This window comes from Gossypium arboreum, chromosome 2 (assembly GCF_025698485.1).
Source record: "Gossypium arboreum isolate Shixiya-1 chromosome 2, ASM2569848v2, whole genome shotgun sequence".
Taxonomy (NCBI): Eukaryota; Viridiplantae; Streptophyta; class Magnoliopsida; order Malvales; family Malvaceae; genus Gossypium; species Gossypium arboreum.
In genome coordinates, this window is record NC_069071.1 from 23,394,474 (window position 1) to 23,407,668 (window position 13,195).

The window sequence follows — 13,195 nt, forward strand, 5'->3', positions numbered from 1 at the left end:
AAAAATCATAATCCAATCATTATTGTTTTTGATTATTTATGTTAGAATTTACTAATGAACATGTTTATTTTGTGACAATTATATACTAAATCCATAAATTTTAATAAATTTAATGATTGAAGTTAGAATTTCAATTAAAAAGTAGGACTTAAATTTAAAATTTTTAATTACGGTAACTAAATTTTAAATTTTATTGAAGTAGAAAGATTAACAACATATATTAACCTTGATTTTTAATAAAATTTTTATTATTATACATAATTTTTTCATCAACATAACCTAATAATATTAATAAATTATGTTAAGGAGATCATTTAGTTTTAGTGAGGAAAGACGAAAAAGACAGGATTGCCCTCATTCAAGCAAAGCAAATACCAAGCTTCCAATTTTAACTTTGCCTATAAATTCAAACGCTTCATTCTTCACTAAAACAAAGAAAAAAAAAATGGGTGTAACCTCAGACAGGGTTGAATATGTGTGTAGGTATGGTGGAAATGGAACAACAACAAGTGTAAATGTGTCAACAGCAGCAGAGGTGACAATGGAGATACACAGCGTTTGCCTGCCGCCAAAGGAATCCACTTTCCAGAAGCTAAAACACAGGTTATCCGAGATATTTTTCCCTGATGATCCTCTCTACAGATTCAAGGACCAAACATGGTGTAAGAAACTGGTTTTGGGACTTCAGTTTCTGTTCCCAATATTACAGTGGGGCTCTCACTATGATCTCAACCTCTTTAAGTGTGATGTCGTTTCGGGTCTCACCATTGCTAGCCTTGCCATCCCACAGGTAAGTAATTCATGATCCCAATATCACAATATTTTCCTTCTTCCCACTTTTTTCATGAGTTTTCTGAATGCATTCCATCTTCTTTTGGATCATCAGAGTGGCTATTTTTTAAACAATTTTATGTGAAATGAGTAACCGTGACTTGTATGAACTGGAATTTTGTTTTTATGCTTTTTTATAATATAAGAAATATATGGTTTTTGTCATATTCTACAAATAATACGTTAGTTTTTCTCAAATAGTCAAATCCTCATGTGAAATTCAATGTCCTTTTGTGGTAAATGAGTTGCATTCAAGTGAGAAAAGAAAAGAAGAAAATTGGCCCTTACTTTGATGGTGTGTTTTGTTGGAGCGCAGGGAATCAGTTATGCACAACTAGCGAATTTGCCTCCTATTATTGGACTATGTCAGTATCGGTTTTGACTTCTGATGTAGTTGATAAATGAAATAAAATAAAATCAACATTTTTATCATCCCATTAATTTCATGCAGATTCAAGCTTTGTTCCTCCATTGATGTATTCATTGCTGGGGAGTTCTAGACACCTTGCAGTGGGTCCAGTGTCCATTGCTTCCTTAGTGATGGGTACAATGTTGAGTGAAAAGGTGTCCCCTGTTCAACACCCTACTCTTTACCTTAAATTGGCCTTCACTGCCACCTTCTTCGCTGGTTTATTTCAGGCATCTCTGGGCTTTCTGAGGTATTTATTTTTCAACTACTACTCGGAGTTAACTTGAAACAAATTAAACATGGTTTGTGGTATGTTAATGGCTTTACAGGTTAGGGTTTGTGATAGATTTTCTGTCCAAGGCAACCCTTGTTGGATTCATGGCTGGTGCCGCAATCATTGTATCATTACAGCAGCTCAAGGGATTGCTGGGAATCGTTCATTTCACTACCAAAATGCAATTGATTCCCGTTTTGACCTCTGTATTTCATCATACAAAAGAGGTAAGGCCAGTTCACATGGGTGGTTTAGAATCATGTTACAGTGTAGTAATATGGGTTGAATTCATATGCAGTGGTCTTGGGAAACTATTGTAATGGGATTCAGCTTCCTCTTATTACTCTTGACCACAAGGCATATTGTAAGTATCTCCGAGTGTATCAAATAATTACCTTATAATATTCAATTTTTAGTTGCAAATTAAAAACAAGAATTATTTACAACGAGTAGAATTGAGTTTGCAAAATTTTCTATAATGTAAAAATAAAATTTGAAAAACCTTTTAAAAATACTATACAAAATATATATTTTTAAAATTTTAAAAGCAATCCAATACTGTACATTAATCACAATTTTTTTCTCCAAATTGCAAATTGTAGCTTAATTATTTAAAATTATGATGTTTGAAATGTTTGATGCAGAGCATGAAGAAGCCAAAGCTTTTTTGGATATCAGCAGCCGCCCCATTAACATCAGTGATTTTCTCTACTCTTTTGGTCTTCCTCATTAAATCCAAAGTTCATGGAATCTCAATTGTATGAACTTATACTATTATTCTTCCTTTTATATCTTTAAAATTAACAATCTTTTGGGAAAAAAAACCATATCCAAGTTTTGTGTTTGCTTTCCTCTTTCACAGATTGGGCACTTGCAGAAGGGTTTGAATCCAACTTCAACCAACATGTTGTACTTTAATGGCCAATTTCTGGCTTTAGCCATCAAAACTGGCATTGTCACTGGGATCCTATCCCTCACTGTAAGCTTTTCTTCAACCACCATTCACATTCATATCTTATTCATACCTAATTATTCATACCTAACATGTTGTAGGAAGGGATTGCAGTGGGAAGGACATTTGCATCTCTAAAGAACTACCAAGTGGATGGAAACAAAGAAATGATGGCTATCGGTCTCATGAACATGGCTAGTTCTTGCACTTCATGTTATGTAACAACAGGTGACCACTCTTTCACATCCCTCTGAAAACACAAAAGTGACATAGATATTAACCTAATTGATTTTCAATTTTCAGGATCATTTTCTCGATCAGCAGTAAATTACAACGCGGGGGCACAAACGGCGGTGTCGAACATTGTATTAGCGGGGACGGTGCTGGTGACATTGCTGTTTCTGATGCCACTGTTTTATTACACCCCGAATGTGATATTAGCAGCCATCATCATAACGGCAGTGATAGGGCTTATTGATTATAAGGCAGCTTACAAGCTGTGGAAAGTTGACAAACTGGATTTCTTGGCTTGTATTTGTTCCTTTTTTGGTGTTCTTTTCATTTCGGTTCCTCTGGGACTGGGAATTGCAGTAAGTGTGATTGGTTAGTCATCCTGTGGTGATGTAATATGGAATGAAATATGATGAGGTTTGTTTTTGGTTGGAAAAATGCAGGTGGGAGTGTCAGTATTCAAGATCCTGTTGCATGTAACCAGGCCAAACACTCTAGTGTTGGGGAACATTCCTGCAACACAAATCTACCAAAGCCTCAACCGATACAAAGAAGCTTCAAGGGTTCCTTCATTTCTCATACTCGCCATTGATTCCCCAATTTACTTTGCAAATTCAACTTATCTGCAAGAAAGGTAACTTATCTCTGCAATTTCAACATATCATTATATTATGTCACTGAACGCTACATTTGTTTGTTTATTAAAGGCTGTTAAGATGGGTTCGAGAGGAGGAAGAACGTATTAAGGCAAACCATGAAAGCACTTTGAAATGCATCATTATTGACATGACTTGTAAGTTACTCCTTTTTGCCTAACTCTGATTCCGGTAGGCTTTTTCTCCTAGATACTTGTTAGACAAGGACGGAAAAATGAAAAAATTCGCAAGTCTTGACCAGAAAAAGAGTGCGTGAGCTAACAGCGGTACAATTTTGGCAGCTGTGACAGCCATAGATACAAGTGGAATCGACATGGTATGTGAACTAAAGAAGATGCTGGACAAAAGATCACTAGAGGTATATATCATCCGACACCCTATAAATGTTTTCAATCGTTGTTTTAGATTTTGAGACTAACACTAAATCCTCCATTAATGAAGCTTGTTTTGGTAAATCCTGTGGGAAGTGTGATGGAGAAGATGCATCGATCAAATATCCTGGGAACGAATTCATTGTTTCTCACTGTTGGGGAAGCTGTGGCAGACATTTCAGCTTCATGGAAGCCTCAGCCATGAATGAATGGGCAAAAGAAAATGTGTTTTTTTTCTTTTCTTTTCTTTTAATTTACCCTTTTTCTAGTTATCAAGAAATACAAATCAATTAAACATTATGTTTTTGGTTTAATGGATAAATCAAAGTTATGTTCGTCCCCTTACTGACAACACATTGTGCTAAAGCATAAGCTTGTATTCAGTGTGCAGTATTTGCTAAAAGTTCTAGATTAACCCAAAATTTCAGACCAAAAAGAATCAATCAAATAATATCATTAAAGAATGAAAAAATCAATCAAAACTATGCAGATAAAGTCAGAGAATAGTATCAGACAAACTATCAACTTTGTAACTTTCAATTATATATTTAGATCTTCCTCTACAAATACCTTACCTTGTGTGCTCAGCTGCATATATGATTTACTTTTAAGCACCAATATCCAAGCTTTATGGCTGCTTTTCATCATGTGCAGAACTCCGAAACACTTGCTTTCCATCATCTTTATTATCCAAGCTCTTTCGATTTCCTCAACCATATCATGGAATCTCTCTCATTTCCCGCCTAATGCATAAATATTTACCCAGCAAAGCCATCATTTCAAATCCAGTAACATTGACAACCCACCATGTTACCGAGGAGGGCCAACCTCCATATATGGTGCATATAGAAAGATGGATAATATAGAGGGTGGCTGCAAAATCTAAGCATTTCTTTGCCCTTTCAATCAAATAAAGCATGTAGACAGATCTGCATGGGATCCAAATAAAGCAAAATCGAAAGTTAAAATGAGCTAAGTTTAGAAAAATGCATACTACTGTTGCTATCTCTAAACCTCTTGGTACATTTTACTTCAAGAAAATCTAATAGCTACTACATTGGTGAGCAAACAGCAGTAAACTTATTGATTTTCCAATACACAGAATAGGCGATAGTCGACCAAAATAAGACCTGGTTTTAACACTATCATTCTTTTTATGAAAATATTCAAGAATATCTAATACCTACTATATTAAAGTTAACCAACAAGGTGGGTTCATTACTGGCCAAACTACTTAATGGATCCCTGTACTATAGATCATGCATCTATACTATATAAGCAGGGCATGGAAATCAAGCATTTGCTGCATACAATACAAGAAATTAAGAAGTAGATGATAGGTAGAAGAAGCAGATAAGCATTGGGAAAAAGGAAGATGGGAATTAAATTCAGAACCCGCAATAGAGGTGAGAAAAAAGGCAGCAATGGCACACCAACCGGTAACGGTAGAGGCAGTAACAGTAACAAAGTCAAAGAGATAGACCAAACTCATACGAGATGCTCGAGAGCCCACAAGAAAGGACGAGAAAGCTCCAAGTGTAAGGTAGTATAAACATTGAAGGCAAACAATTTGGGCTAAAATAAGCGAAGGGTCGTACAACATCACGCTTTCAGATTCGTAATAAAACCTTTTAATTAACAAACAAGTTTACAATAACATTGCTTGCCTAGCTGAAGCTTTTCGGAAAACCCCAGTTTTTGAAACATTGATTCAAGAGAGAAACAAATGCGGATCTGGAAGACGCTTTTTCTGGAGGAATCTGAGAACAAGCAAATATATATATACACTGAAATAAATAAACAATCTCGGCAAACTTAACTCAAATTGAGCTATTGATTTGAAAACTGAGAAGGAAGATTGTAAACTAACCGTCGAGATAGATTGTTGCAAGAGGACAGGGAGACATTGTTGTATACAACATATGTGGAGTTTATATTATATATAAAAAATATATTATTATAAATTTATGTTACATCCATCGATCATAATGCCGATTGAGTTTTAATTCGATTGACTCCCATATTAAAAATTTAGGGTAGTGGTAGAGGCAAAAAAATTTTATGCAGGGGTTGAAATTAAATTATATTTACGTAATTTCATCATTTTAATATCTATATCTTTATAATTTTTAAAAAATTAAATCAAATTTTTATTATTTTTAAGAGGTCAATGTGTAATTTTATCATTACTAATTTAAAATTTTATAAATTATAAAGAGCTTAAATTGAAAATTTTACATTTTAGTGAGATAGAGCCCCTACCAACCCCCACACTTGGCTCCGTCACTGGTTAAGGAGGGGTTATAGATAATTTTAGTCATTATATCAAAAATGGCATTATATGATAAGAACTTATAATAAGACTAATATTAAAAAATAAAGAAAAAACAAAAAAAAATCTATTTCAATAGAATTATTTGAAATTTTAAAAAATAATTATCGCAATATTATAACTATTTGGCTTAATAGTGTGGTGAAAGTTCATAAAGAGTGACTTAAGAGCTTATTCATATGCTATAAATAGACCTTTAGATCGGAGACTTAAACGAGTCTATTCTCATAAATTTTTTTGAAAAGAATTTATTTCTTTGAGTGCTCTTTGTATTCTTTTGATTTGTTAGAACAATTCGAGTGCAATCACTTATTCTAACCTGGTATAATTGCATTATATCCTGATAATAGTGTTTTTTTTATTGTCCTGCACGATAGAGGGAAAATAAATTATTTTTTAAGATAGTTTCTCGCCTTATCTTTATTACTTTATAAAATTTCAATTTCAGATCCAACCATTTTTTTATACAATAATTTAAGAATAGTTTAACCCATGGATCTAAAACCATGGAGGCATTAATTATCACCGAGAGACTCAAACAATTTAACGAACTCAATTATAAATGTTAGGCGTGAAGACTTTCTTTCAAGTAAAAATCACTATAGTTGCACACAAATTGTTCACTCCATATCCAGCTAACATCATAAATTATTTAGCGGTCTTATGAAATGCATATGATAAATAATATATGTTTAATAAGTACAACATATATTGGTGCATGTAATAAATTATTATGTGATCATATTGTGTGAATGTGTAATGGGACTAGAATTTTAGTCTGGCAAATCGTGCGGCTTTGGGCGTTTCCTTTGTTTCAAATCCGCTTAAGTCAACCTAAATCTCGAGAGATGTAAATTCTTTTAAAAATTCTCTAAGACACCGAAATAAAGCGAAAGCTACTAAAAAGATAAAGGAACTCAAATCAAACGGAAAAAAACACAAGAAAGCAATGTACACAAGGTGTTTGAATAAATGCTTTCAAAATATGTTATATTCTCAAGAATAAAGTAATTACAAATAAAGAAGGACGACTCTATTTATAGTAGAGCTCCCCCGGATTCAACGGGACAGATTGAATTACATCAATGGCTGATATTAGTGCTTATCTATAAGATGAGAGTCCTAAGGGATTTAAGTTTTATACATTCTTATTCTTTAGGGTTTACAATAATTATCCTAGTAAAAATACAAGTTACTGGAATGTTACATTTAAACAAGGATCCAAGTAGATGGGCCTTGAGTCTCTTGCAAGCAATGGCCTAGTTTTGTCGGGTCGAATGACCCCAAGTGAACATAAACAATCTAAATTGTGTGCATCAATTGTGGGCTCCCTTGAGCGAACTGTAACATTCTCCCCAACTACTCTAGCGACGCCCTTGTCTCGTCTTCAAAATGAAACTGGTCTATTTTCTCTTAGAACTCCTATAGAGTCTCGGTAGGTTCCCAACTAACATCACTACCAAAAGTCCCTTTTATCGAATAAGGTACTCATGCCTTAGCCTATAGTACTTTCGTCGAATCACTCAATTTGTCATGATGCATTTAACATCACGATCATATGAGACCTCTACCCCCATTGGTGCTCATTCGAACTTGCATCTATGCATTCTATACAACTATAACTGGCATTAACTTGTGCAACCTTTTTTTTATGAGTTTGACATGATAGGTACTACCATCCAAATGAAGTGTCAACTTCTAATATAATTGCACGATGCATATTTTCTAATCTATTGTATGATAGTAATAAATTTAATGATTTTAAAAAAGTATTAAATAATTATTAAATTTAAAAATATAGTATATAGTTTCTTATCTAGCAAGAACTATCTTAATTAAATTCAAGAATGTCAAAATGTGTCTTTTATTAATGTCAAAATATGTCTTTTATTCTTAAAAAGTGCATCCTTGGGAGATAAATTTTGGAAAATGAAGTTGGAAAATATGAATCTTTCATATTTGTTAATAACTGTAAAAGTAATAAATAGTGAGGAAAATCTGGAAAAATGTAAAAAAATTATAATACCTATTTATAATTGTAAAAGTTTCGAAAAGGTTTAAATTATTTACGTTTTAGTGGTTGGTGTAGATAATAAATTGTGTTGTCCTATAAAATTATAACAATATATATGAAAGCTAATTAAATATAATTTATATTTAAATGTTATAATATACATATAGTATATGTATTACATGCTATTAAATTTCTTTAAAAAAGTAAAACAACAATTACATAATCATTTTAAGAATGCCAAATACCATCATCTATTTGACAATTCATTGATCCTCAAAGTGTAATATCCAATGACATACCACTGAGTACATAATTAAATATAAATGTTAGAAATATTCGTAGTAATTAAATATAAATGTTAGATATATTTGTAGTACATACTCTTTCAAAGATATTGCTTAAGGATTTAAATTGCATACTCTACATCTTGTATTTGTAACATCATCTTTTAACACATTCTTGTCACGAAATTCCTGATAGAGAATTTTTTAAAATTTTTTCAAGTAACTAATAACATTTGGTATTGAGGAGAAATATTAAAAAGTTTCATTTAATATAAAATAAATATTTTGTAATAATCTTAAAAAATGTGACTATTACTCATAATTCGTATATTTTGGGCCTTTGTTGCTTTATTTTTTTTTTTGGTTCTTTGAGTGGAATATCATATTTTAGCTTTGTTTGTTCATTTAGTATTTTTCTTTTTTGCATGCATTATTATTTTCTATGTTTGTTATTTTATTTTATGTTGGCTAATTACAATTTATTATTTTTAGTGTTTACGTGACTTGACTTAGGTACTTACGAGCTTGTGATGAATATTGTGAGTCATTGGGAACAAAAAGGACGACTGAAAATGAGGCCTGAATAAAGACAAGTAGGTTGCAACCCCATATAGTAGTGCCATGGCAGGGTCCAACCTAGCCAACCGTGCCATGTGCCTTCGCACCTTTGCGTCTTTCTGTCGACCTGTGGCACCGCTGTTCATGTTATGTGGGATCAATTGTTGTTTTAACCCAAGATGTGAGGCTAATTTTGTCTTTTCAAATATTTAAGTCTAAGCAAGTATTGTAACCCTAATTTTAGGTAAACAAACTCTATAAACAGGATCTTTTACAAGAGAGAAAGAGATAGCCACTCTTAGTTTTATTCTGACTTAGTGTTTTTCTTATTCCATGGTTTGTTAAACTCTTTTTTTAGCAAAAGTAATATTTGAAGTTTGATTCTATAATGTTAGTGAGATTGAATTGTTCTTAATTTCTTTTCTTCGTTATTTAGTATTTGCATGTCTTCTGGTTTAATTACAATTATTCATGGTTGTTAAATATTCAACTTGTATTTGATAGCTTAGAATGATTGCTTTGTCAATTAGAGATTTAGTTGATTGATTGATTTCTAATATTTATGACAAACTACATAATTGTTTATGTTGTAGTTTATTATTATGTAGTGTGATCATGTGATTTTGTAACACCCCTTTACCCAGTGTAACACCCCTTACCCGTATTCGTCACCGGAACAGGGTACGAGGTATTACCAGACTTAAACTCAAACCAACATTCAAAACCGAGACATGAGTTTTCACTCGATTTTAAAACTTTTCAGAAACATTCACATCGTCCCTTAAATGAGCCTACGAGGCCTAAAACATGATTAGAAGTGGTTTTGGACTAAACCGAGAACTTTAGAAAACTTCCCAACACTTAGAAAATTTTTCATCAAAACAGGGGTCATAGCCCGTGTGGCTTGGGACACGCCCGTGTGGGTAGGCCGTGTGGTCACACACGCCCGTGTCCCTAACCCATGTAACTCTCTGTTTATGACGCCATCAACAATTTGAAGTCACATAGCCAAGTCACACGCCCGTGTGCTTAGGCCGTGTGGGCGATTTAATTTTCACAATTTTTCATAAAATAGATGCAGACTTCACACGCCCTGGGCACATGCCCATGTCCCTAGGCTGTGTCCTTCACACGACTGAGACATACGGCCCTATCTCTGCCCGTGTGGCCAGTTCGAAGCTAAAAATTCAAGATGCAAGGGACACACGGCCGGATCACACACCATTAGGGCAAGCTGTGTGTCACACACACGGCCTAGACACACGCCTATGTGTCTACCCGTGTGGATAAAAATCAGGCTATTTACCAAGCTATTTTGCCACCCTTACTTGCACCAACCTACACAACAACAAGCAACACAAATCGAAGCATATACACAACCAATTCAACCACAACCAAGTCATCCACACATTAATTACATGCTATATCTCATACAAAACATTTCACACCATGCAAAATCCACATCCATGAAAGACATCATCATATGTATATATATACTTAAGCCAATCTTAGCCAATTTCGATGGTCATTTACAAAATGAATTATCAATCATTATAAGCCAACACATTTGGCCAAATTAAATATGACACATAACAAAATGACTAAGTCCTTATACATGCCATAACACAAAATATTAAAGTCATTGGTACCCAAAATGTTAAGTTGATAGTGTGAATAGATCTTCGATAGTCTTCGATCCCCGAGTTGGCTTGGTGACATTATAAGACAAGGGAAAAAGAAAAGGGGTAAGCTTTAAAGCTTAGTAAGTTCCTACGCAAATAATAGGCATCATAAACACATTTTAACATATTCTTAACATGAAGTAAATTAATATAGGTATCATTGTAAATCTGATAATCAAACTTGGCATAAATGATATTAAAACTTTAACATCATAACTTACTCAATCGAACCTTACCATGGGTTCATCACATATCGAGCTCATTAAGCATTAATTTTGTATACATACCTGTACCATCTTACAACATACCATTGTCTTCCACAACATACCATAATCTTTCATAACTTTAACATGCCTGTTAAGTTACCCGTTGAACCACTTGGAATACTAAAGGATACTCGGGAAATCTCACACACATAGTACCATACCAATGCCATATCCCAGATATAGTCTTACATGGGATCTCATATCGATGCCAATAGCCCAGCTATGGTCTTACATGAAATCTCATATCGATGCCATATTCCAGATATGGTCTTACACGTAATATCAACTAACCCTAAATGTCATGACATTTGTGTCCTAACTATTCTTAAGGTTCAACCGAGATTTTCTCGCTTGTCGAACTTTGTCAAACTCATTCAAAGAGTAAATCACAATTCATACAATAATAACACAATTAAAGCATAAATAACAATGCATTATTTACATACGAACTTACCTCGGTATAAAAATAGTAGAAAATGATCTAATCATCAAACACCTTATTCTTTCCTCAATCAAGGTCCAAATTTCATTTTTCTTGATCTATAATAATAAATTTAGCTTATTTAATATTCACATTACTCAAATCAGTCCAAACATTACATTATGGAAAAATTACTTTTTTACAAATTAGTCCCTAGGCTCGTAAGATAAATGTATTCAATTTCTTTGTTACCCAAGCCTAGCCGAATCATATACATGCTCATATCAACCAAAATTTTTCATCAAATCATATTTTTTACTACCCATTTTACATCTTTTTACAAATAGGTCCTTTTTAGGTATTTTCATGAAAAATCACTTAGTAAAAGTTGTTTATTACATATCAAACTTTCATTTTCTACCATTAAATATCAAAACACATGTATGTCACACATGGATAAATTTTAAACATGAACTCTACTTCAAAATAATGGTAGAAACAGGTAAATCAGGTAACGAGGACTTCAAAAATGTAAAGAACATTAAAAACAGGGCTAGATGTACTTACTATCAAGCTTGAAAGTCGACAAAACCCTAGCTATGGTGAGCTTGAGATTTTCGGCCAAGGTAGGAGAAGATGGACACAATTTTGGCTTTATTTTTCCTTTTTATTCTTTTATTTACCAAATGACCAAAATGCCCTTTTTGCCAAACTTTAAAATTTTATCTCACCATGACCATTTTTGTCCACTAACTTAACAAATAGTCTAATTATCATATAAGGACCCCTAATTTAAAATCTCATAGCAATTGGACATCTTTAACATGTAGAACTCAACTTTTGCACTTTTTATGATTTAGTCCTTTTGACTAAATTGAGTGATCAAACGTCAAAAATTTTGAACGAAATTTTCACGAAATTTTTTCGTGAAATTGTAGACCATAAAGATATAATAAAAATAAATTTTTCTATGTCGGATCTGTGGTCTCGAAACCACTATTCTGACTAGCCCCAAAATCGGGCTGTTACACCCAGTCTAACCATATGTACCCTGTATAAGACTATCACATTTGGTGCCAAAGCGATTTTGATTATACACTATTAATTTAAACATTTACCCATCATATATTAACTTATTTAACTCAAAAACTATTAATATAAACGTGTGGGGTCCTTATTGGATGTTAGGTTATGTTTAGAAATGATTTTAACATCGTTTTTACTCAAAATAGGGGAAAAGTATCGATACCAAAACAAAAGGTATCAATACCTTTTAAAAAATCATTTATACCACTGTACAAAATCAATACCAAAACAGCATTTTGGAACTCTGGAAATTCAAATTTTGATGAAGGTATTGATACCTAGCCTCCGGTATCGGTACTAATGACAAAAATGATACCAAAATCACATTCTATTTTGGAAATTCTATATTTCAAAAGCCAGGTATCGATACCTAAGGTAAATTTTGGCAAAAATCAGTTTAAAAGTTTGCTAAACCCCTTGCAATATATTAGATTCTTCTCAACACTTAAGACCAATTCAAAATGTATTAAAACTACTTGAAAGCCACTCCAAATCAATCATAATCATCATATTAGCAAACCACACTTGCAATCATACTTATAGCTTCAATAATTCATTTCATATAGAACCAAAATACTTCAAGTAAAACCAACATGGATATAGTTTCAAGAGTTTTCATTTTAGTCCTTAACACATGGGAACATATTTGGTCTACCTATGTACATGTCATTCTAACTCAAAATATAGTACCTACTCTTGGAGATCTTGAGGATGTGATAAGATGAGAGATCTCTTAGCTCGACTTTAGCTTTTCAAGTCTAACTGTACCTACACGTTAAAATAAATATGTTAAGCCGGTGAAGGCTTAGTAAGCACTACAAGAATAAA

The 13,195-nt window shown here is 33.1% G+C and overlaps 1 protein-coding gene and 1 long non-coding RNA gene across 2 annotated transcripts; one reads left to right on the forward strand and one right to left on the reverse strand.

Annotated features, from left to right (window-relative positions):
• Nucleotides 1-411: 411 nt before the first annotated feature.
• LOC108463912 (probable sulfate transporter 3.4) lies at nt 412-4,076 on the forward strand. The gene is made up of 13 exons (XM_017763913.2): nt 412-790; nt 1,148-1,196; nt 1,283-1,490; nt 1,570-1,741; nt 1,813-1,878; nt 2,159-2,272; nt 2,377-2,493; nt 2,568-2,694; nt 2,770-3,056; nt 3,141-3,331; nt 3,405-3,490; nt 3,635-3,711; nt 3,795-4,076. The coding sequence occupies exons 1-13, from the start codon at nt 446-448 to the stop codon at nt 3,927-3,929; spliced, it is 1,974 nt and encodes a 657-aa protein (XP_017619402.1). The 5' UTR covers nt 412-445; the 3' UTR covers nt 3,930-4,076.
• A 70-nt stretch (nt 4,077-4,146) lies between these two features.
• LOC128286800 (uncharacterized) lies at nt 4,147-5,650 on the reverse strand. The gene is made up of 2 exons (XR_008277502.1): nt 5,595-5,650; nt 4,147-4,653 (listed from the first exon to the last, which is right to left on the reverse strand). It is a non-coding gene; the product is annotated as an uncharacterized LOC128286800 (long non-coding RNA).
• Between the last annotated feature and the right edge of the window lie 7,545 nt (nt 5,651-13,195).

Excerpts from the sequence above, each read along its gene's own strand:
- LOC108463912 (XM_017763913.2), top strand. The coding sequence starts at position 446 with ATGGGTGTAACCTCAGACAGGGTTGAATATGTGTGTAGGTATGGTGGA. Across the intron at positions 1,742-1,812 it reads TATTTCATCATACAAAAGAG|TGGTCTTGGGAAACTATTGT; the intron begins GTAAGGCCAGTT and ends ATTCATATGCAG. Across the intron at positions 1,879-2,158 it reads TCTTGACCACAAGGCATATT|AGCATGAAGAAGCCAAAGCT; the intron begins GTAAGTATCTCC and ends TGTTTGATGCAG.